General features: G+C 62.2%; 1 protein-coding gene across 3 annotated transcripts; it reads right to left on the bottom strand.

The window, feature by feature from the left end:
- Positions 1-2,159: 2,159 nt before the first annotated feature.
- STRN4 (striatin, calmodulin binding protein 4) lies at positions 2,160-18,232 on the bottom strand. 3 transcript variants are annotated; one of them, XM_004694225.2, is made up of 17 exons: positions 18,123-18,232; positions 17,615-17,688; positions 16,680-16,758; positions 14,487-14,684; positions 12,599-12,740; positions 9,681-9,840; positions 8,989-9,102; positions 8,546-8,640; positions 6,613-6,788; positions 6,483-6,530; positions 6,062-6,183; positions 5,406-5,576; positions 5,150-5,290; positions 4,714-4,812; positions 4,454-4,540; positions 3,135-3,370; positions 2,160-2,967 (listed from the first exon to the last, which is right to left on the bottom strand). In XM_004694225.2, the coding sequence occupies exons 1-16, from the start codon at positions 18,149-18,151 to the stop codon at positions 3,201-3,203; spliced, it is 1,905 nt and encodes a 634-aa protein (XP_004694282.1). In that variant the 5' UTR covers positions 18,152-18,232; the 3' UTR covers positions 2,160-2,967; positions 3,135-3,200. The 3 variants fall into 3 exon arrangements, with proteins under 3 accessions (XP_004694282.1, XP_012589222.1, XP_012589223.1); XM_012733768.1 differs by having other exon boundaries at positions 8,546-8,661; XM_012733769.1 differs by lacking the exons at positions 16,680-16,758; positions 17,615-17,688; positions 18,123-18,232 and adding an exon at positions 14,780-15,253 and having other exon boundaries at positions 8,546-8,661.
- Positions 18,233-23,719: the final 5,487 nt, after the last annotated feature.

Consider the following 23,719-nt stretch of genomic DNA (forward strand, 5'->3'; position numbering starts at 1 on the left):
CGCGGTGAAGGGGGCGTTGTCCGCGGCGGGAGGTGGGGGTGAGGGAGGGCTACCCGGCGTCCCGCGCCCGTGGCTCTATTTTCCTCTCCAAAGTTTAAGTCCGCGGCGGCGACCAGAAGGAAGTGTGGAGAGCGACGGCGCCGCCCGCCAATCCGCGACGGCCGCGGTGACGTCCGAGGGGCGGGGCCTCCGAGGGGCCCGGGGCGGAAGGGGAGGGCGGGCCGGGGCGCGGCGCCGGGGGTCCCGGGAGAGCGGGGGAGGGGGCGTGGCCGAGCGAGGGCTTCCCGTCTCGCACCCAGGTCAGGAAAGTAACGTTTCTCCCAGTGGGGAAAGCGGGGCCGGGCGGCCCCCCACCTCCTCGCGGGGACCGGGCCCTTTAAGGACCCGGGCCTCTGGTCCGGCCAGCATCCGGCGCCCACCCAGGGGACGAGTGGGAAATAGGTGTCGGGTCCCACGGGCTCTCTGCGCGGCCTCGATCCTAGCGGAGCGTCGCACCCGCCCCTCCTGCCACCCCTAGCCCGGGGCAGGCGGTGCCGCGGCGCACTCCTAGCCCATGCCACAGGTGGGGAAACGGAGGCCCCAGGTGGGCTGGCAGAGCCTGGGGAAGGTGCTGGAATAAAGGGGACCAAGGCTAGGTGACTCGCGCAGGGAAAGCCAGGGCTGGGAGGGTGGGGACGGGGTGTAGCTTCCTCCCATCAGCTCCCCACCCTGTCTCAGCGCAGGGGAGGGTGAAGAGCCGAAGCACCCAGGGCGTGAGGGCTGGAAGGGCTGTTGACTACAGGCCAGGAACTGACTTCTCGGGGGAGAGTGCAGTCTTTGTCAAGCTGGGTCTGTTGCCCCCCCCCCCCAGTCTGTTTCTCCATATTATTTGGGGTTGTCCTACCACGGACTCCAGAGGACTTTGGGATAAATGAGGTTGGAGTAGAGGGGAAGACACAGCGAAAAATCCAGGGAATGGTGGCTGACTGACACTGTCACTGGCAGAAATAAGGGGGTGATAAGGGGTGAGCCCCTCAGGCACTGCGGTGTGCTGATGGGTATGATCTTTGTCAGTCCTCCAGCCAGGACTCATTGAGGGCTCACTGTGCCAGGCTTGCCATAAAACAACTTTTCCCGCCAGTCTGGGGCACTTCAGGTTTGGTAACACAAGAGTGGGTACCATTTAGCTGACACACCCTCAGAGGCAAGACACTTGTCCTGAAACCTCCAAGCTGGCTGCCGCCATCCAAGGCACTCCAGCAGGTGCAGGCCACCCACCACCCCTAGCCTGAGGTTCTGATTGGCAGCGCTGGTGTGTGTGTGTGGAGCCCCCCTTCCTGGTTAAGGGCTGATGGGGGGGGCAGCTGAGGTTGGTACAGTAGCGATTCTGTCACCACATCCGGGGGCTGGCTGGGCTGGGGAAGGAAGTCTGAGGCTGGAGAGAAAACCCAAACCACCACCTGAGGAAGCTGCACGAGGCCAGAGGGATGGAGGGAGTCGGAGGAGCCCATAGCCAGGCTCCTGACAGCCACCCGAGGGCCGTATGTCTGCCTGCGCCCTCTGTCCAGAGAGGCAGGTGGCGGACACTGTGAAATGCTAACCTGGCCCGAGCACAGCTCAGCCCTCTATCCTTCCCCCTATCCATTCTGCCTGGGCACAGCCCTCACCAACCCAGGTGGGCACTGGCATTGTACCCCACAATACACAGGAGCAGTCGGGACTGGCCCCAGGACTGCGCTGACAGGTGGTGGCCTCGGGGCAAGCAGGAGGGTCTGCGGGAGACCTTGGGCCAGGCCAACCGAGCCCCCATCTGGCTGCCACTTGCCTGACACTCCCTGCTACATGGGGCTGCGGAGGACCCAAGGAATGGGCAAGAGGGTGCGGCTCCTGCTTGCCAGTGCTCCCCACCCCCATCTGCCAGTCAGGGCTCTGCCCCTAGGCTGCTCCCCAAGCCTCTAGGAGTAAAAGGAGGGGCCTGGGGAGATGCGGTCCTGTGCCCCCACTTCCGTCCCTCCACCCACACTCCCGCCCAAGCTCCGGGTCCCTCCCCGGCCCCCCTTGCCCTACCACAAAACCCCAACCCATCATCTCCCCTCCCCAAGCTCCACCTGCTCAGATGGAGATGGGGACTCCTCCCCCGTACTATGGCCCCTCAACAGTCAGCACAGCACCCATCTTACTCCAAAGGGTTTATTGAGACAAGTTTCACATACGCGTTCTGGGCAGAGGGGATGGGGCTTATAAACAGATACCAGGGAGGGGGTCCGAGGGCACAGGGTGGAACCCAGAAAAGAGTGAAATAAATAGAGGAAGAAGAGTGGAGGGCAGGAGAGGAGACTGACAGACTATCACACAGTGATAACATGGGGGGGCGGGGCTCCATTAAAATCCCATTTATTTATACAGATATACAGGGAGTACTGGAGGGTCCAGGGACCCCACCCCACCCTCTGTGCCCCAGGAGGAGCATGAGGTCATCTCTCCCATTGGTGTGCCCATGGGGGCAGCGTGGGGAGTTGGGGCCCTGCCGGCGCCCCAGGCAGTTACTGGCCTGGAGGCGGTGGGTAGTGTGTGGAAGGCCGTGTCAGGGACTTGAGGGGCTGCAGTGGACCACGGGTGCCTCTGGGGTGAATCAGGCCCACACCCCACTGAGAACTACTGGGGTCCAGCTGGCCCGTGGTCCCTGTGCATGGAGGCTGGGGACGCCCCTGCACAGATCCCACCCCGGCCCGGGAGGATGGAGAGGGATCGGGAGCTCAGAGAACCTGGCACCTGCTGGCATCATGGGAAAGCTGGTCCCTCGGGACACCAGCCTTGCTCGCTGTCCCAGGAGGCAGCCCAGAGACCAGGAGCGGTGGCGGTGGCAGCGGCAGCGTCTGGGGCCTTCCCGGAGGGCACTTCCCAGGGAGCTGCGTCCCAAGCTGCCCTCCTGGGGAAGGGCTCTTAGCACCACCAGGCCCCAGGCCGGCGGGAAGAGGCGGGAGCAACCTGTGTGGGACAGAGACCCACACAGGTGGGTCTGGACCACCACCTCCACAACCAGTCCCGGCAGCCCCCTCCTCTAGCCAGGGCGCCCCCACTGCAGCTGCACTGTGGGGCTTGGCACGCAGGTTCCTGCCCTGCCAGTTCAAAACTCGCGTCCGCCAGCCTCTCACCTCAGTCCCTGCCGCCCAGCCCCGCTCCCTAGCCAGCTCGGCGGCCAGGGTGGGGCCAGGCGGGCATCATACGAAGACCTTGGCCAGAGCGTCGGCGCCAGCGCTGGCAATGAGAGCCTTGCTGGGGTGGCAGGCAACGGCGTGGATGGCCTCCTCGTGCTTCCTGCGGTGGGCCGTGACTTCCTGTACGCACGTCTTGTTGTCCAGGCTCCACAGGCGCAAAGAGCAGTCGTGGCCTGGCAGGTGGGGTGGGTCTGTCACCAGACACCCCGAGGACCCCGCCTGCTCACTCAGACCTATCTCCTTAAGTACCTGGAGAGGACTCCATCCTCTTCCTGTCCCTTCTGCCCAGTGACCTGGACACAGGCCTGCCAGGGAGCCTTCTGTCCCCCCCTAATTTCCATCGAGTCCTCAAACATCTACCAGGCTTCTACTGCACAAGGACTGTGGGGGTGCAGAGAAGGAAACAGGCCAGTCTCCCTGCTCCTGGGGTCACCACTCATGGGGGGAGACAGTAAAGAAGAAAATGAGTAACTCAGATGGTCGGTTGCGTGAAGGCGGGAGGGCTAAGGAGACGTGGGGGAGCCCTGGAGGCCGGGTGGCAGCCAGGCACAGCCGTGAAGGGCTGACAGGAGGAAGCTGCACAGGAGACAGGCAGGGCAGGAGGCTGGAGCCTGGGACGGCCTCGGGGGCGCTGGGGGCCCGGGGGGTGAGGCGGGTGCTGGCGCTCTGCCCACCTGTCCTGAGTGCTCCCTGGGAGACAGCAGCGATGTGGGCACACGACCTCTCTGCGTGCTCCCTGGAGGCAGCTGCCTGGGGCGGTGCACTCCGGGGTGGCTGCTGCAGCCCCCCGGACCCCCTCCATCCCTGCTGCCCGTGCTCCCAGACACCCACTCCGGTCGTCTCCTCCAGGTAGTGGGCTCGTGGGTCAGGCCTCCCCAGGCTGCCAGCGTGCACCTCCCCCCTTGCCTCCATGTCCCAGCCCCGTGGTGCCACTGTCATCAGGCCTCAAGCTTAGACAGCAGGGCCCCCAACGCTGAACATGCCATGGGGACCAAGTCCAAGCCCTACACCCCTCGTGGCTGTGAAAGAGCCGTGTGGCTTCCTGTGCCCTCCCCCACCCGTCGATGGGGACACGCACAGGTACGCAGATGCAGGCAGGTGTGGGGGCTGCTGTCTCCAGGCAGTGTCCGGCCAAGGGGCTCCCTAACCCTGCTGGCAAACTCTCCTATCATACTAGGGGCAGGGATCCCCCAGAACACCCGCTCAGGGCCAATGCCCAGGTCTCTCTCCTAGGAGCCAGGAGGGCCCCAACTTACTTCCTGACACCAGGAATACGCCGTTGGGGTCGACTGCTAGGCAGGTGACTGCGTCCAGGTGGGCAACCATGGAGTGCACAGACTTCCCTGGGGGGTGGGAGGGCAGGTTAGTCTCCGGTCTGAGCCCTGCCTGGCCTCAGCAGGTGGGGCTGCTCCAACAGAACAGAACCTGGGGTCCTGCCCTCTGGGATGGCTCGTCCCTGGCCTCACGCACACAGGTGCGTGGGCTGGTGGGTGCGGATGGGAAGGCCGGGCCCCACCTGTCCGATTGTCCAGGAAGCGGATGCCCCTGTCGTCGTGGGCAGTGATGGTGAGGGGCTGGTTCGGGTGACTCACCACCTGGTTGATCTGGGTCGGACCTGGGTGGAAAAGGGAGAAGTCAGGGAGACCAGGACAAGAGAGGAGCCAGATCCCCACAGCATGCTCTGTCCCACCAGCACTATGCCCTCGGTAGCGTGTGGGGCGGCACCGCTGGACGTGGTCATGCCCCCTGCCCCGTCAGCAGGCCTGACAGGCGAGCCCTGGCCACCCCGGACACCACGGTCAGGGCAGCGCCTGGGCCTTATCCTCATCCTGCTCAGAGCCCCCAGGGATGGGGGAGCCCCCCTCAGCCGACTGGGCATCCATCCGTCACCAAAGCCCGGGGAGAAAACGGGGCTTGAGGCTTCCAGATCCCAGCCCTGGCCAGGGACTTACCACTACTACCCCGGGACTCCAGCGTGAGGAGGGCACTGCCGGCCTCTAGGTCGTACAGGACGGAGTCGCCAGAGCGGAAGGAGGCCACGATGTGGGCAGGCTCGGTGCTGGTGAAGGCCACTGAGGTGGGGACGCCGTGATCTGGGGCAGCGGGGAGGGAGGGAGGCTGCCTGACAGAGCGGACGCTGCCCCGGGGCCCGCGGGCCCTCGCAGGCTGGCACCCTGCTCTCCTCCAGCCCTGCCCGCCCCTGCTCACCGCCGGCTGTGGGGCAGGTGCAGAGGCAGGCAGGGCTGCTGCCGCTGGGGTCCCAGATGCGCACGGTGCCGTCGGCGGAGCAGGAAGCCAGGCGCTGGCAGGCGGGGCTGAAGGCCAGGCCCCACACGGCGTCCACGTGGCCCTCCAGGACGTGGCTCAGCACACTGGGGTCTGCACCCACCGAAAGGAGGGAGCGTCAGGGTCGGGCCCTGCTCACACCCTGTCGGCAGGGCTGCCGCTGCACCCCAGAACTGTCATACACCCACAGAAGCCGCTCATTGTCGTCCACCTGCTCTTCTGGAAAGGTTCTGGGGCATTGACGGCACCCCAGAAACAGACACTTCAGATAGTAGGGATTCCCCTGTTTCCTCTGTGCCCCCAGGGCCCAGAATAGTGTCTGCACAAAGGAAACACGTGAGCTGTATTCCCAGCACTCAGCCACGAGCTAAGAACACAGGTGGCTCTGGCCGGCCCGGCCCCGCCCGAGGCTCGCTGCACGCCTGCTCGCCAGGCTGCGCCACGCGGCCTATGCTGGGCCAGACGGCGGCCTTGGCGCCCACCCCAGCACCAGGTGGCTTGGTACTGGCTAGGTGTGGCCTGTCAGAACCGAAGGGCCCCATGAGGGTGAGGGATGGGAGGGCAGGGCCTGTCCTCACCGTAACCATCATAGGGGTCCATGTTGAGGTCTGGAATCTTCCAGCTGTGGATGCGGGCATCGGCCCCACCACTGTAACAGTATTCACTGTTGCTGCCCATGGTCACTGCCAAAACAGGGCCCCTGGAAGATACAGAGGGTAGGGGCAGGGATAGAGAACTCAGTGCACCCCCGCCTGCTGCCCTTGCCCCCCAACCTTCAAGTGAGCTACTGGGATGCTTCCGGCCAAAAGGAACTCAGCCTAGGGGTTAAGGGGCACCACCAGGCAAGCTGCCGGCCTTGCCACCCCACCGGCCTTGTCTTCCTCCTGCTGAGAAGCAGGAGTGGGACTGGAGGGCCTCAAGCCCTCTGCTGCCCTGCCTCCCCGTCATGACTGCGTGGTGGCGGTGGGCTAGCAGTTTTGGGGACCCACCCTCCCTTACCTGTGAGCCCGGAAGGCATGGATAGGTTCCACATCTAGTGCGGCATTCCTAGGGAGAAAACGAGGAGCTGGAAGTCACTGCGCCCTGCATCGCCCGCCCCGCCCCCTGCCACCAAGGTTGTGGCCCTCACTTTTTGGCCGTGACGGCCTTCTGCAGGTTCCAGAGCTTGAGGGTGCCGTCTTCTGAGGCGGTGAGCAAAGCTGACTGGCTGTGGTGGAAAGCCAGGGAGCGGATGCCATCGTAGTGTGAGCGCAGGGTGAATTTGGGGTTCCAGGTCTTCTTAAAGGCATCCTTGCTGTCAGACAGCTGCGGGCCAAGGGAGCTGCCTCAGTGTCTTCCCGCCAGTCCCGCAGACACGACGCCAGTGCTGACATTAGGGACCCCCAGGCCATGTCCTTCCCGGCCAGGGTCCCGGGAGAACCTCACACAGGGCCTTCCCTTGACAGTCTCCCCTCCCCTTCCTCCTAGTCTCACTCACTCCAGTTCCTACAATGTGTGGGCTTGTGCTAAGTTCCGGGTGAGCAAAGGTAAGCAGAACCGTGAGCTCTCCTGGCTTGGGGCAGGGGAGATGATCAGACTGTCCTACTAGTGCTCAGGACTGACCACACCCTCCTGGCATGGGGCAGCGGAGGGTTTGTGGGTCCACAAGCCTGCCCTCTTCTGTGGGGCCTACAAGGCTTTCCTGGGGAACTGACAAATAAGCAGGACTCAACCAGGTAAGGCGAGGGGCTAACGAAGGAAACTGCGTGTGCAAAGGCCGTGAGTCCAGAGGCAGCCAGAGCGATCCTGGGCCAGAGGCCATGACAGAGAGGCGCCTTCAGCAGCTAGCACCTCAGCCTTAAGGAAACAGGGAGCCATGGAAGGGCGCGGGGCAGGGCATGACAGGGCCTCCCAGGGGAGGCTGGGATCAGGGGGCCATAGGGAGAGGTCAGGGGTCAAGAGGGCAGTTTCAGGGAAACAGATCGTGGAGCCGGCGCTGGGACAAGGGCAGAGCCCCGCACAGGGCTGGGGCTGGCGGTGCCACTCTCCAAGTTGGAGGCCAGGAAGGGCACCCAGAAAAGGCAAGCCAACGACTGCGCGGGGCCGAGTACCCAGATCCCGGGAAGATGGGGCTGCACTGACGAAGCCCAAGATCTTCATCCCAAGATCTCTGCCCGGAGGCCCCCGCCTCAGCTGCCACTTCAGCCAGTTTTTTAGGGCCAGACAATCTACCAGTGCCTGGCTCAGAGGGGTGGCATCTCGGGGGTGCAGAGCCCAGCGTCAGGGTCCCTGCTCCTGACCTCACCGGTCACTTGAGGTCCTGTCGCGCGCATGGGCGTGTCTTGCCTCAGGGCCCGTGCAGGTCCGGGCTCAGCACCGCAGCCCTCAGGGTGCCCCCCTTCCCGCCCCACGGCACGATGGCTCTCACCCTGGACTAGCTCACCTTCTGTCTGCTTTTGGCTGGACGCCACCTTCCCTAAAGAGGTCAGCTCTTTCGCCCCCGAGCACCCTGCCTTGCGCCAGCCCAGACCACTCTTCCTGCCGCTGTCTTTAGACTCAGCCTCCAGGCTCCTCCCTCACCACGAGGTGTTCGTTTGCACCAGGGGAGGGAGGAGTGTGGCCTGGAGAAGCCTGGCGCCGTTGACTAAGACGAGGGCTGCCGCCACGGGGTCAAGCCTCAGCACGTGACACTGGGCAGCCCGAGGCACGAGGTCCACCCCCGGCCAGGGAGGGATCCCCAGGGCGCAGCAGGCCTCGCCTGTCTCCCCGCTGCTCCCTGAGCAGGGGATACAGCACTTCTGCTGGTTCTGCTCCCTACTCTTTCTCTAGTGAGTCCTCTCAACCCCACTTCTGGTCTACACCCCAGTTCTTATATGCAAAAATAAAAATAAATCTTTTTTAAAAAAAAGACGAGGACTCCAGAGTCTTCCAGGCCCGTGCTCCGTGACCCTGCTGTGAAACGGGGGCTGCTGACCACCCGCGTTGCCCCTGTGCTGAGTGCAGCTGGGCACAGGAGCTCAGCAAGTGCTGGCCCTGCAAGATGGCGGGGGGACCTGCACGCGTGGGGCACCCCAAGAACTTACATCGCAGCTGAGGTCGTTGTCGTTGGTGACGGTGAGATCTGCCAAGTCCCCCAGGCTCACCTCCCCGCCCCCGATAGTGTCCATGATGAAGACGTCTGAGGAGAAGCCAAAGGAACCTGGTAGGGGGAGGGGAAGGAGGGGGCAGAGGGCGCAGGGGAGAGAAGAGACAGAGGCCGAGAGAGAAAGAGATAAGGAGGGAGGAAGAGAGAGAGGAAGAAGGTAAGATCAAGAGTCACAGCTGGAAAGAAGAGACAGAGAGACAGGCAGACAGACAGGGTAGGACAGACAAAGAGGGAGACAGAGACAGACAGACAGACCAACTTTTGGGACAGGGAGCCTGCAGAGGAGGCCGGGCCTCAGCCCGAGGACAGGAGTCCCGGGCTTGGTCCTGCAGCCCCCCTCCGCCACAGGCCCGCAGGACTAGATGGGTGGGGGGCTCTTACCTTCATGTGGCCGGGGCTGGGGTGTGCCAGGAGGAGGGCCAGTGACTTTAGGGGGTAGCCCGTCCACGTCCCGTAGGTCAGCCAAAATTCCCTGGAGTTTGACTCGCCGGCTTTCTGCAGGGGCAGGACACAGGGCAGAAGTCACCCCCAGTCCAACCCAGCCACAGTGCTGCCTCCACCCCTAAAGCCTCTTTCGCAAGTGAGTGGGGAGAGGCAGGGGAGCCCCGGCCCAGGGTACACCAGGATCGCGATCTGCAGTGGACAGAAGGCGAGTCGCTGCCCTTGCTGGAGCCTCTGTGTCCACTCAGCCCACGCGACCCAAGGCCAGGGAGCTCGGAGTCATGGGAGGAAACAGCACTGCCCCGTCCGCTCGCCCCCGGTCCTCGCTCTGCCCCCCCCCCCCCCGAGATCTGCCTGGGACTGCATGGTTGCATGGAGGGCTGGAAGCCTGCTGCAGGAAGAGCCAGGCCTGCGGCACCCCCACGGGGATTTTCCTGGGAAGGGGCGAGGGGCCTGCACAGTGTGGCCTGAGCCTTCTGCGCTCCTTGGCCATGCTCCTCTCCGGAAGCATATCCGTCCGGCGGAGACATGGACAGGAAGCAGCTGCAGGTAGCTATGTATGGAAGGGTTAGGACCCAAGATGTCGCCACCACCCTTGGTGAGAAAGGCTGGTCAGAGGAGCCTCAACTCACCCAGTTCATGGTGGGTCCCGTCTCCCGTGCAACGCCGAGGGTCAGGAGCGCCCTCCCCGTCCTCTCCTGAGCCCAGGAAGTCAAACTCATTGATGGCGTCCTCTGAGTCATCTTCCTCATCCTCGTCCTCCATTTCAGGCACCAGGGCCTTGGATGGCAGCTAGGGCGTGGAGGAAACCAGCCTGGTCAGAGGCCTCTGCCCACAGCCCAAGCCCACCCAGGGCTCTGGGAACAGACACATCAGTGTGCTTGGCCTGGGTCTGGCGGGGCTTCACTCTCAGGGCGGTCGGCCCAGGTCCCGGTGATGCCCACTGACCATGTGCTCCCTCTGCTGCGAATTCTAGGAAGTGCAGCCTGCAAGGGCCAGGGACGGAGTGGGAGTGAGGGGGAGTGCGCCCCAGCGCAGCGTTCAAACCCCCTTCCTCCCCACATCTCGTCATGAAGCCTCCCAGCGAGTGCTTCCCATTGCCACAGGGCCCCAGCACAGTACTTCTCAAGAAGGAAAGTGGGGTGTCCTATTTGGGGTAAGACACATTGTGTTTAAGGTGGTACACAAAGCCAGGAGACCAGACCCATAGCAGCGGCCGGACAGGTGGAACACGGAGCGCCTCCGTGCACCACACTCCATGAGTGCCCAGCTCCTCACGCCTGCAGAGTTATCTTCCTGGCCACAAGGTCTGCATGCATGGGAGGGGGCCGAGGCTGAGCAGCGTAGCCCCTGCTGAGGGCCACCAGGTCCAAGGCTCGCCTGATGGTCAGGGAGCCATGGGTGCTGGGGCCTGCTGGCCTCAGTCGAGCACAGGCTGCTGCAGGTGAGCGCGGCCACAAGCCTGCCCCGCAGCGCCCTCATGGGAGCAGCCGCGCCCGCTGGCTTCGGGCTCCCCGATTGTGCACTTTGCAGCTCCCCACCAACACCTCTGACCAGCCTGGAAGGGGCCGTCCCGAAGGCCCCGCACCCTCTCGAGGCCTAAGCCTCGGTTTCCCACAAAGCACCGTCCAGGTTTTGTGGACTTGAAGCCTCCAATCTGTACCTACCGGCTTAAGAGTGTTCCAGAATTCTCAAGGGTGATTTTGGTATTTGAGCTTACCACCCACCCTGCCCCCACCCCGACAAGCCCTGGGATCTGAGTGACCGCTGGCTCAATCGGCATCTCTGGGGTAGAAGGTGCCGGGCTGTGCCATGGGCCTAGCCTCTGCCTGGGTGACTGGGTCCCCTTCCCTCCCATAGGCCCAGTACCCCAAACTAGGTCAGGAGGGTAAGGGTTCGAGGCAACACCTCTCCGATGGCGAGGCCAGCCTCTAGCTGCAGGGAGGAGCAGGGGTGCAGGCCCCGCACCTTCCCTGCCCCCGGAGGCCTCAGGTGGAGGCTGACCCAGCATGGCGGGAGGCCAGGGCCAGGGCTGGGGCTCTACGGAGTATGGGCTGCGTGGGGCCGTACCAGGAGGGAGCGCGACGGGCCCCAGAGAGGGCCCAGAGCGGGCAGGGCCGCCGCCACTCACCACGCTGCTGAGAGCCGCCAAGGGCTTTCCGAGCGTAAACTCCTTTTAATTAAATGCTCAATCATCCAGAGCAGGGACTGTTACGGAAATGGAAGCTAAGACTCAGAGAACCACGTGCCCAGACCAGGCAGCCAGCCAGCGGTCACTCCGCCAGTCACAGGAGACCTTGGCTCAGCCCGGCTTCCCAGCTCCCAAGCCTCACTGCAGGGCTGCCGTGGGGAGATGGGCCTGAGCGGGCACAAGGGGCAGTGAGACGACAGCGGTGACAGCTGCAATGGCATAAGAGCCAGCAACGGTCTGGAGGGGGCAGAGAGGAGTGGGCAAGTGTCCCGAGCTGGCCGAGGTGCACAAGACCTGAAAGGGGAGTGGCAACCCCTACGGGGCAGGCGGGGGCGGGGGATCTGGACAAGGGGGCAGTCCTCCAGGGCAGGGCCCAGGCTTGGGGCACCTGTCCTCTTGCCCCCAATCCCTGCTCGGTGGGTAGCCCTTCGCCTGGGGGACCCAGTGCGGAGCCACGCTGGGGACCCAGTGACAGCAGAGGCCAGGGAGCCTTGTACCACACAGACCAGCACAGGTGGGGGCTGGGGTCCCAGAGAGGTCTGGCTCAGGACAGAGGAGCTCAGAGGAGACGCCAGCCCCTGTGGGGAAGGGAGCGAGGGCAAGTCAGAGGAGACAGCTGGAGGGGGCGTCTGAGTGGGGCCGAGGAGGGGAGGGGTTCTGCTGGGGAGGCCAGGTTATAGAAAGTGCTAGAGGCTGTCTGCCACAGACCCCTCTTGTGGGGACGTGTCCCTCCCTCTGCGGGTGACCACTCACAAGCCCACTGCCAGCCATGAGCTCCTCAACACTGGGGACTGCACCTGTGCCCCATGGCCTGCTGCCAGCAGAGTGGGCACACGAAGGCCCAAATGGATGCTCGGTGTACAGAAACGCCCACACCACGCCAGGGCATGCCGCCCTCTGGGCCAAGCTGCCACCCAGACTGCACCCCTGCCAACAGCACGTGGGGCGGACCCAGAGGGTTTGGGCGTCAGATGCCTGCTGACAGACTCCCTTGGCATCCAAAGGGAACCCACCCCTCATGCCCTTTCAGGGTGCCGGGGAGAGGCCCAGCCTGGTGCTCACTATCAGGGGAGACAGCCCCACACACTGTCCACGCAGCCCTGGCCGGCCAGCCCAGGGGAAAGCGCGCCGTGAGGGGCTGTGGTGCAGGTGTTGGGTCCAGGAAAGACCCTGAGGCTAAAAGGGGGCATGGGGAGGACTGAGGAAGTGGCGTGGGGGAGGCCAGGGCAGCGGTGTGGCCCTGTCAGCGCAGACCAGGCGCCTCTACGGGGACCAAGGTCCCGAGTGTGGCCCTGAGCACCCAGCGTGGGGTTCCATGTGAAGGGGGAGAGCCAGGGCACACCTGGGGCCTGCGCTCACCTTCACGCGCTGCTTCTTGTGCTGCACACTGTCCAGCTCGTCGTCCTCGTCGCTGTCCTCCTCCTCGCAGTCCCGCAGGAAGGTGATCTGCTCCAGCACAGAGCTGCCCAGGCGCTCTGGGCCGTCTTTGCCTGCCGCATTCCTGTGCATGACAGCAGGCCAGAGGCCCATCAGTCCTGCCAGGTGACAGAGCCCAGGGGCAGGGCCCTAGAGCATGCTGGCCGGAGCCTGGACCCAGCCTCAGGGGGTTGAGCTCACTTTGACTCAGGGCAGCCTCGACTGGTCCCGACAGGCCCGGGTCCCAGTCTCGGTTTCACAGGCCGCTCAAACCCTCACTTGGACTACAGACAAGGCCCATATTCTCACCGAACAAGGAACCCTGAGATCTGAAGAATGAGCCCCAACCTTGACCACACGTTTCCCCATGTGCCAAGCCGGAGGAAAGCTGGGCAGAAGTGCCGCCGGTCAAGCCAGCAGTGCCGGTCAGGTGGGCAGACTGCCCCCAGGAGAGGGACACTCTCTCTTCGCAGGCAGGCCCACGGACCTCCGGCACTCTGGTCCCACCCCGGCCCTTTGTCTAACGCCTCCAGCTGGGGCCAGTTCCAGCAAAGGACTATGTGCCAGCCTGACGCCAGGGGAGGGTGAGGGTGGCTCGCAGGCTTTCCGCTCGCCTGCCATGGAGCTGGCACGCCAGAAGCTGTCAACTGCCAGGCGCTGCGTGGAGACCTGGCCTCTGCCCCCCCACAGCCCATCGGCAGCACCCTCGGGGGCCCTCCCAGCACTGGCTGCAAGCTCAGCCTCCTGCGCCTACCGGGCCTCCATGCTTGCACCCCCAGGACACCTGCACTCTCCCGGAGCCCTGGGCTGCTAGAGGCCGTCTGTGCGCAGCAGCAGCAGTCAGGAACCAGATGCCCGGCCCAGCTCTGCGCTGCCCCTGCCCCTGCACGTGCTGTCACAGCACCTCCAGCTCACCTGTCCTGAACAGCCGCTCACCAGCCACTTCTTGTCTCCCCACCTTAGTCAGTACTGCCCCCCCAGTCTCACGCCAAAGCCGGAGTCACCCTAGTTTCGCCCCCTCACCCTCACCCAGTCCTTTACATTATGTCCACGGAAGCATCAGGTCCACCTCTAAGCCCTTCTCCACCCCAGACTGCTCACCTGGAGGGTGCAGGACTGCCCCCGCCAGCCTCCTCTCCCTGAAGCAGACCAGCTCACGTGACAGCTTGGCCGAAATCACTGACCCCCAAATCTGTTAGTCAAACTCAAACTCCTTATCTCACCCGAGGCCCGCTGTGATCTCACCGCCTCACCACAGACCACAGCCACATGCTCACCGTGCAGCCGGCGCTCTGGGCTCCGAGACAGGTTATTCGCTCACAGAACCTTTACCCTGCTGCTCTCTGCCTGGACATGCTCCTCCGGCCCCGGGTGCCCTCCCTTCGGGGCCAGGCAGGGGCCCCTCCACAGGAGCCCCTGGCACCCTCATCCAGAGCAGGCCTAGCGCCGCCGTGACACGCCCCCCAAGCTCATCACTCAGGATCACGCAACCTCACTCGCTATGTCAATGAACTACAGCTACTGCAAGCGGAGGAAGAGCTCCTGAGGCGCTGTGTCCCCGGTCCTGCTGAGGGCTACCATCATGGGGCGACCCCCAGCCCTGCCCCCACGGTCAGGGTGAGCAAGCTCTGCTGCACCACCACGCAATGGCGAGGCCGCAGGGGACCCAGGGCAGGGTCCAGGGGTCCCCACCACCAAGGGACAGAGGGTTCAGAACAAAGGTGCCAGGTGTACCCCAGGAGGAAGGGCACCGGGAGCTCCCCAAGCACTGCTGACTTTCCGACATGGGTCCCCCTGGGCGGGGGGCAGCACACACGCACGTGGGCCTCACCTCTTGATCTGCTCCTCAATCTGTTTCACCAGCAGCGACTCCCCACCACTGAGGCCCCCAGGGCCTGGTGTAGTCCGGGGGCCCCCTTCACTGGGTTCCACCGCCCCGTTGAGCTCCAGGGAGCGGCCCAGTAGGGACCGCACGCGCTTGGAGCGCATGTCTAGGATGGTGTCCGTGTAGCCCACCTCCTCCAGGTACCTGCAAGGCGGCAGAACAGATACAACCGGGTAGCACTGGCTTCTTCACAGACCTCGGGCCAGCACACATCAGGGGGGCCATTTTTGGAGGAGCACCTTGGGAGCATACATCCCCTTTCAGGCAAGCTGATCCCGACCCCACTCCTTCACTCTTAAGACAGCTTCCAGCGGGAGCCAGATATGTGGGCAGGATGTGGACATGGTCCTGTAATGGGGATGCTGGACAGCAAGTAAGCGAAGCCAAGTGCCCAGGAGAGAGGAGCGTGAGAAACAGCTTGAAGTCCTAAGCTATGTGTTCTGTACAACTCAAGTGTCTGTTTTAAAAAAGGAAGCAAGACAGACTCACTGGCGTGATAGGGACAAACCACACACAGAGCGCGAGTGGAAGGCCTCCCGCAGCCCGGCCTGGCAGAAGTGTGCTGGGGTCAGGGACTGTCAGAGGGACGTGGACGACCTAGTCTACTCCTGCAAGAGAGGACTGGTTAATTGTGCAATTCTAAACACTGAAGCCAGTTGGGACGAGTCTAAAAGCTTTAAAACAAATTCAACTAAAGGGGGCCCTTCCTGGTGGTGCTACGGATTAAAACACAGCACTGTGAAGCCGTCCACAGCCACTGCAGGATGGGTTCCATCCCCAGCCACGGAGTGACCCAGAAGGCGCAGCAGACCTCTCCTGTCTCGCCACTGCTCCCCTCAGCAGTGGACTTCGTTGATCTGCCTGTTCTGCTCCCCACTGTCTCTAATGAATCCTCTCACCAGCCCCACACCTCTGGCCTATACCCCAGTTCTGTGTGCATAAATAAATCTTAAAAAACAAAAAAGGAGTGACAAACAGCTTTCAGCTGGCCCTCAAGCGGCTCCGTCAGCCCACCCTGATCACTCGCCGCCCTGTCTGTCCCTGCAGCCTGACGACCACACTTGCCTTCACGGGGGTCTCACCCTGGGGCCTGGCGGCCCGGGTCTGAGGTCTGCTCTCCCCCAGCCAAGGGCCGGAGAGGGAAGCATGAGCTGCAGGGGGCTTTGGGGCAGACTCCTGGACCACATCTCAGCCACGTGACCTTGAGCAAAAAGACGCTCTCTCTGCACCTGATTTCTCCTGTGAGGCCGCAGGATCCACACGAAGAGTCAGCGTGTGCAGGGGCATCTGGCTCAGCGCCAGTGCACGGCAGGGGCGTGGTGCGTGTGGCCCTCACCGCATCCTCCATACACTGAGGGAGCAAACGCACTTCCCAATACTGAGCTTAAGGAAGTCAAGGATCTACACAGATAACTTCCTGCTGTCTGTCGCCCTGCCTATAAAAACAACTTTAAACATACACAATAAGGACTGTTCTGGTTCACGCACAAGGCATACCATCGCTCGATGCAGTGTACCTAGTTTATATGAAAGATGTCCACGTGTGACAGGAGTGCCCTACAAAACGCTGAGGGGGTGTCCTGCCGCCCTGGACCAGCAGTCTCGGCCTCTCGCAACAAAGACATCGCTCCTGCCTGTGACTGCGTAAGCGCCTTTTTGCCCTTTTCTCAATAAACCTGCCCTTTTAAAACACAAAAATTGTTTTAAAAGTTTAAAGAATAAAAGCCACAGACACAAGCACAGCTGTGGAGGGCTGCAGGACACGTGCCCAGACGTCTGTGGGGCAGGAAATCCCTCCGTGGCAGGCTAGAGTGGTTGTTCGTTTTCTTTGTGCCTCCCTGTACTTCCCAAGTTTCCAAAATGCACAAGTCTCTTTGGTAGTGAAAAATAACATAATTCTTGGGGACAAAAGTCACAGAAGCATTTGGGGCTGCTTCCCAAGAGCGGGGGTGTCCCATGTCTGCCTCCTCAGCTCATCTACCAGTCAAGGCTCCACCCTCCCGGTGACAGGCCAGCTCAGCTGCGGTGGTGCAGTCTGCAGCTCAGAGTCCCCAAAGGGGACAGGAAGACTTGAGGCTGATCTCCCAAGCCACTTGTCCCTCCCCGCCCCCACCTCCCCTCAGCCCTCTGCACACTCACTGTCGGAGAAGCTGCCGCCCCTCCTTCCACACCAGCGGGTTGTTCTCCAGGGTGACCGTCTCCACCGGGCCATTGGGGACTGCAGGATGGCGAGAAGAGGCAGGGCACTGCCACGGACCGGTCTCAGGGTACCACCACGCACCCCTCACCCTCAAACCTGTGTCAGTCACTGTCACGAATCTGCATCGTCACCCTCTGGGAGTATGTGAAACCCGCCCCTCCCCTCTGCACCTGTCATCTCCTGGCCGGGTCAGGTCCCGAACCACCTCCCGCCTCTGCATCTTGACTCAGGGCTAGATGTTCCCAGCCGCGCCTGGGAACGGGCAGACTCGCAGAGTTCAAGTCCAGCTCTGCCACTTCCCAGCTGCGTGACCTTCAGCAGGTCAGTTTACTGAGCCTCAGTTTCCTCTTCTGAGAAATGAAGTTAATAATAGCAGCATCTGCCTCTCGGGACTGTTGTAAGGATTAAGTGAGATAATCTGTTTATCTGATCCATAAAATGTTTGTCGGGCAACTACTCTGGCCTGGCAGGATGCCCGAGCTCCATCAGTAAACAATGACCGGGGCCTGCGGAACTGTGTTCTGGCGCAGAGCCTGCCGGGAAGGACAACAATCACTAGTAGTTGGCAGTGAAGGCCCTGGCAGGATGCTCGTACCTTGCTGGCCCTCAGTTTGTCCCGGTCACCCCAACAGCTCCCTGATGGCTCCCAGACCACACTCTTATGTCTCTGGGCTTGGCACACTCTTCCTCGCCCCCTGCTGGGGAGCTGGGTCATGTTCCAGGGAGCTTAGGCCAAAAGGGACCTTTTGTGCCCATATGTCAGAGGGACGCAGGCCAGACAGCCTTCATCACTACCTTCCCCCCAGACCTGCCAGGGTGGGGGTTCAACCCCTTCCAGCCCACATCAGCTTTGTTTTGGGGAAAGAGGAGGTACCTTGTTCCGACTGATCTGGTTTCTTCTCCCCCTGGTTCAGGTCTGTCCCAAACTTCAATTTATGGTATTTGGCTCTAAAGCAAATGAGAGACAAAAGACTTGACAAGGCCGTGCTCACCGCAGGAGCCCCTCCACCCCCACCCCGGGCCTCCTCCCACTGCCCTCCTAGTCTGAAGCCGAGCTGTGCCCCAGGAAGCAGCCTGGCACCGGAAGCATCGCGTCATGGATGCCCACTCTTCCTAGCTGGGCAGACTGGGTTGCTGCAGCTGTCCCCCAGAAGCGCGCCCAGCCCCTGCCCCCGGCAGCCTCCTGTGCAGCCTGGGAAGGACAAGCAAGCCAGGCCCATTGTGGGGAACAGTGCCACAGAGTCCACCCTGAACCCTGTCTTGTCCTGTCTGCCTCTCCCAGACCCGCAGGAGGACCAGTGAGACCACCTGGCCCAGGTCTCCTGCACGGAAGGCAGCTGCCTCCTCCCACAACTGCCCCGGGAGGCAGGAGCAGGGCTCACCTCTCCTGCTTCAGCGCGTACTCTAACATCTTGATCCGCCGCACCAGGTCTGTCTTGAGATTCTCCTGGCCCTTCCTTTCTCCCTGGAGGAAGGCCACCTGAGCCTGGCAGGTCGGAGGGGAGCAAACAGGAGAACAGCTCACTCAGAGTCCCCACGCACCCAAGTCAATCAGCTCCAGCCCCTGCCCCAGTGACTGACACTCAGCAGCCCCTCCGTGGCCTGAAGAATGAGAGCCAGGTCCACTGGCTTAGGGGGGAGGCCCCTGGGCCTCTTCCTCGCCCCCTGCTGGGGAGCTGGGTCATGTTCCAGGGAGCTGCAGCCAGTGCCCTGCCATGTCAGCCTGGGGAGAGCTCCTGAGGCGCCCCAGCCTGAAAATGAGCTTGGTCCCTGCCCTCTGGGGTGAAGGTGGAGGAAGGCTGAACAGCCCCACGCCCAGGCAGGTGCTGCCCTCAGGCTGCTGGTGGGGGTGGCATCTCACTATTTCTACCAGAGCATCTGGCTCCAGGCGTGGGAAGCTGCTTCTAGAGCTCAGGGACAGAGTGGGTGGCTCGGCTTGGCTCCGTCCCGATGCAAACGCTTTCCCACTCAGCCCCCGCCATGAGCACGAGCGGCCCACTGGATGCTCCCAGGAGTAGGGAGACATGGCACAGGCCTGACCTGGCCCCTACCAACCACTTCACACCGTCTGCTGGCACAGGCGCTTCACACCGTCTGCTGGCACAGGCGCCCTGCCTGCTCTGTCAACAGGTCATTTGGAGACACGCGCCAATGGCCTCGAGGCAGGATCCTGGCCCGGCCAGTTCCGGAAGCCCTTCTGCTGAGGCCCGAGCGCAGGGCTGCTCCCCACCTGCTCAGTGTCCCGCCTGAGAGCTAGGCCTGGCCTGGCCACTTAGTTGCTGAGCTTCCATTGTCCCCCTTTACAAAATGGGGCTCCTGAGAGTGTCTGCCTGTGTTCCCCTGCTCTCAGGCTAATAAACACCAGCCCCTCCCTATGAGCATTTTATTGTCCCCATCCACTCTCTGGCAGGTTGACACACCCTGTTCTTTAAGGAAGCCTGATTCCTGTGGCCCTGAGGCCCACCAAGTAGGGGTGTCCGCAGTTTACAGGTCTCCTGCCCCAGCAGCTCTGTCTCCCAGGAGCCAATGCTACCAGCACGTGCCTGCCCAGGGGCCCCAGGGGCCCCAGGGCTCCGTGAGGAGCCTCCAGTCTTGCCCTCCATACCTCTTCCAAGCCAGGAAGAAGGGCAGCGCCTCGCTGGGACGCAACAGTAGCACAGCTCTCTCTCGAGGCTGCAAGGCCCTGACCTCTGCCCAGGGGTTGGGGGTACCCACTGGTCACTACCCACAGCACCTCCCTCTGGCTCCAGGGATCAGGGCTCTCCCTGGGGTTGACAGAGCCAAGTCACGCCAGCACTGGCTGGCCCAACAGCCAGCACGCTGTCGACACGTGAGGTGACACGCTGCTCCCGGACAAAGGGACTGACCACTTCCATGATGGTACAAGTGCAGGTCCCCGTGCCGAGGGATTTACCCTGCAGGCAGAAGTGCTCCAGAGGCTCCTTTCCAGGAGCTACACAGGGCCCTCGCAGAGGGTACGACAGGCAGCTCCCGACTGCTCCCGCCCTCCAGGCTTACCCAGCTCCAACTGTGCATCAGATGCCACTGCAGACAGGGCCAGGCCTGCCCAGGGGTGTGGGACAAACAGTGATCAAGAAGGCCTCGCCAGGCCAGGCACGCACTGCCAGGAGAGCTCACCGGCCTGCTGACACGGGCCACCCCTCCCTTTTTCTTTTGCACTTTAAAGCCACACACACACCTGTGACAGCCCAGGGCCAGACAGGCAGGCCTGCAGGTGCCTGACAGCTCTGAAGTGGAAGTTTCTGCCCTTTGCGTCTCATCTCGTATCATCGCCCCAATCCCGCTGCCCATGAGTCACGTTAGGTGGGGATGAGAAAAAGGTGTACCCCCCAACAAAAGCCTGGTGTGACCGGCTCCCCGTCCACCCTGTGCCCTGGGCTTCATGGCCAGGCAGCCTGCGGGAGCCAGGCTAACGCCGCACCCACTCTAGGAGGTACTGGTGAGGCCCGGCCAGGACGGAGGGGACAGACGGAAGAGTAGGAGCAGCGAGGCGTGCGCCAGCCAGACTAGGGAGCGCGGCGTCACGGCGGGGGTCGGATGGACACCCCGCTGCCTTTGGAGGTCTCAAGAGTTCAGCTAAGACGCCTGGCCAGTGAGAAGGGGCACGCACTGGCACAGTGGGCTGCAGGAACCGTAGTATGCTAGTGCAGAGGGCATCTGAGCAGGGTCGGGAAACACGTGCCTACACAGGGCCGCAGACCTGTGGGGCGCCCGCATCTCCCCAGAGCGCAGGAAAGCCACGGAAGGGTGGTAGGCACAGGAGGGATGGTTCTCTGTGCGGGTTACAAAGAAACTCCGAACGGCTGGGGCGGGGGGCGGGAAGCAGCACTAAAGGCAGAGGGACCAGTCACAGGAAGAGTCAATCCCGGAAGTCCCACGGAGAAATGACAGTGGCCAGAGGAGAATGTGGCAGGGAAGGGGTGATCTAGGCAACCCAGAGGCAGGACTGGCGCCCTGGGGTGGGGAGAAGGCAGAGCCGGAACCGCAGCAGCCCCCAGTCGCCCATGTCCTCCCTGCCACACGCCAGGCCCTGCTCTATCTCCTAATGGCACGCTCACCCGCCACTCTGTGGTGTCCCCTTCCCATTTCCTCTGGCGAAGAAAGGAGAGACCAAAGCCGCCCAAGTGTCCCCCAGGAAGCCCACCAAAGGGGGAGTGTGGTGGCCACTGAGTGCCCTGGTGGCTGCAGGTCAGTCTGGGATCTAGAGGGCCCCGGCCCCACCGCAGGTCCGCCCACTGCCACTGCTCCTGCCCAGACCGTCAGAACCCCCCCACCCCCCAGCGCCACCTCTCCTCCCCGCCGCCCCTTCCTCCTTCCTGGCTGCGCTCCAGCCAGGCAGCCTCTCAAAGGCCTCCTTCGCGGAGCTTCGCTGTTCTCCCAGGGGCTGCCGCCGACCTTTCTGTCCCTGCCCCAGTCCCCGCAGACAGGGTTCAGTTCAGCGCCTGCTGGCCTCCCCTCTCCTCCTGGCAGGGAGGAGCCCGCAGAGCCCTGAAAGCCACCGGAGGCTGGCGGAGGGGAGGGCCGCCCACACCTCTGCTGGCACCACTCTGCAGCTCCCTGTCACCGCTCCCACGTGAAGGGCCAGTCCAGATCCCCCCAAGAGGTTCCTCTTGTCCTCAAAGAGCTCTCCATCCCACAAGTGTCACCCACTGTGGCCACCTCACAGGATGAGGATGCAACTGTGCACAAACACATAGCGTCTGCAGCCTCCTCTTGAGCCTGAAGTTTCTGAGGGCAGATACCACATCACCTGCTTCTCAGAACCAGCCCCCTCAACCTGGCAGTTCTGCTCCTCATCAGGCCCCAGACCCTGCCTCCCCCACCCACTCCCAGCTCTGGGGGCTGCCTTTCTGGCATTCCACATACACTTGCTGAGCGCTGGCTGTCAGGAGCAGCTGGACTCGGCTGTTGGGAGAAAAGGTATCCGAGGTTATCAAAAATCTGACACAGGGCCCTCCCTGGTGGCATAATGGGTAAAAGCGCAGCACTGCCAACGGGAGCCCTTTGGGCAGAGTTTGATCCCCAGTGAGCTGACCCCCATGGCGCAGCTCTCCTCAGCAGTGTACTTTGCCAATCTGTCTGTTCTGCTCCCCACTCTGTCTCTGGTGAATTCTCTCACCCCCACACCTCTGGCTTGTACCCCAGTTCTGTATGCATAAATAAATAAATCTTTTAAAAAAAAATTCTGACTGGGTCAGAAAGTCTGGGTCTTGGCGATATCAGAAGTCACACCTCTGTAAGTGGTAAGTGCTCCAGCAGAAGTCTGGAAAAAGAGGCGCCACTGATGGGAGTGTAAACACCGGGCAACTTGGTGGCACCATTCGCCATTTCATAGACACCTCCATCCTACCCCTCAACCACCCCGCAGGGTCCTCATGGGGATATGAGGATCAATACTGCAGCTGCCTCTAAGGCCACAGAAAGGCTACCAATGGGAGTCAAAGCACATGAGCTATGGCACAAACATCCTGTGGAATGCAGTTATCGAAAGAACCAGAAAGAGCCCTCTGTGCTGGTATGAAAGGAACACCAAGACACATGACTATGTGCAAAAAGTCGCCAGATGACACAGAACGTATGATGTCATATACCTCACACGCAAAAGCGTTCGCAGCGGGGAGGAAAGGAACAAGGGGGACATGGACCCTTTTCACTCTCGTGTATCTGGCCACACACACTCCTGAGACCTTTGAACTTTACTAACAGCAGAAACGCTGTCCCTAGACAGAGTCTAAGCAGGTGCCATCCACAAGTTCCTCTCAAACTCCAAGAATAAACACACGTTTCCCATTCATCTCAAAGAGGAGGTAATGAGGGGGTGCATGGCACTGGGTTCAGGAGACCAAGGCTCACCCCAGCTTTGCTCTGACAGCTTGGACAAGCCCGAGGAGGCCACTGAGTTTGCTGGAAGTTTCCTCATCTGTAGAGAGGTACAGAGCATGGGCTAGAAGGCCCAGAGACCAGCGCTGCCCCCACAAACTGTCACCCTGGCTAAATCACTGACCCTCTCAAAGTCTCCATTTTCTCTTTTGATTATTTTTAAACGATGGGGAGAGGGCGGAGGATATCACCTACGCTTTCAAAAGATTGCAGGGATCGAGCCATGCCTCTTAAAACAACACAGCGCCTGGTACATAGTAAGTGCCCAATAAGTGCTGAGTGGGGACGATGACAACGGCGCTGCCTACTCAGTGGGGTATCGAGACCACACGACAACATGTGCAGGGAGCGCTCCAGGTGTAGAGTGAGACACAAAATCAAGGGGCACTTACGTAAGGATGCTTCTCCCACCTCAACCCCAAATCTCAGCTGCCACACAACTGCGATCCCCAGCAGGGCCAGAGAACGGTAGGGTGCTCTCTACTCACCCTATGGGCAAAATGCTAACGGGTGGTCACTGGATACTCACCTCTGCTAAAACAGAAACCGTGAGGGGGAAAGAGGTGCTGCTAGAAGCGGGAACCCCCACCCCCAAGCTCCTTTGGACGCCTTCTCAAGAGATCCACACTTCCCCAGGCGCCCAGATGCAGTCCAGCTCTGCCCGCCTCCAAATACCACCCCAGGTCATATCCTTCTCCCAAGCTATTCCACAAGCCTTGCGGTCACTTCCCACAAGCTGCCACCATCACATCTCCCCGGGGTCCTTGCCAGATGGCTCCTCACACCTCATCTTCTTTCCTGCCCTAACAGAATGTTTCCTGCCACCCCATTCCTCTTCACTGCCCTCCTCTCCAGGCTGGACAATGACTGACACACCCTCCAATCCACTCCGGAGTTCACAACCTGTCATCCTACACACACCTCCCATCTCAGGGCTATCACCCCCTATCCTCCACACCCTCAAATTGGAGGTGGCAGCACCCGGGCTCTTCCACACCGCCACGTCCTTGTTCTGTTCCACACCCGGGCCCCAGCACTTTGCCCCCACCTGCCCAGGTCTGCGAAGTTTCCTCTCAGA

Source organism: Condylura cristata, unplaced genomic scaffold (genome assembly GCF_000260355.1).
Source record: "Condylura cristata isolate star-nosed mole 26May11 unplaced genomic scaffold, ConCri1.0 scaffold00041, whole genome shotgun sequence".
Taxonomy (NCBI): Eukaryota; Metazoa; Chordata; class Mammalia; order Eulipotyphla; family Talpidae; genus Condylura; species Condylura cristata.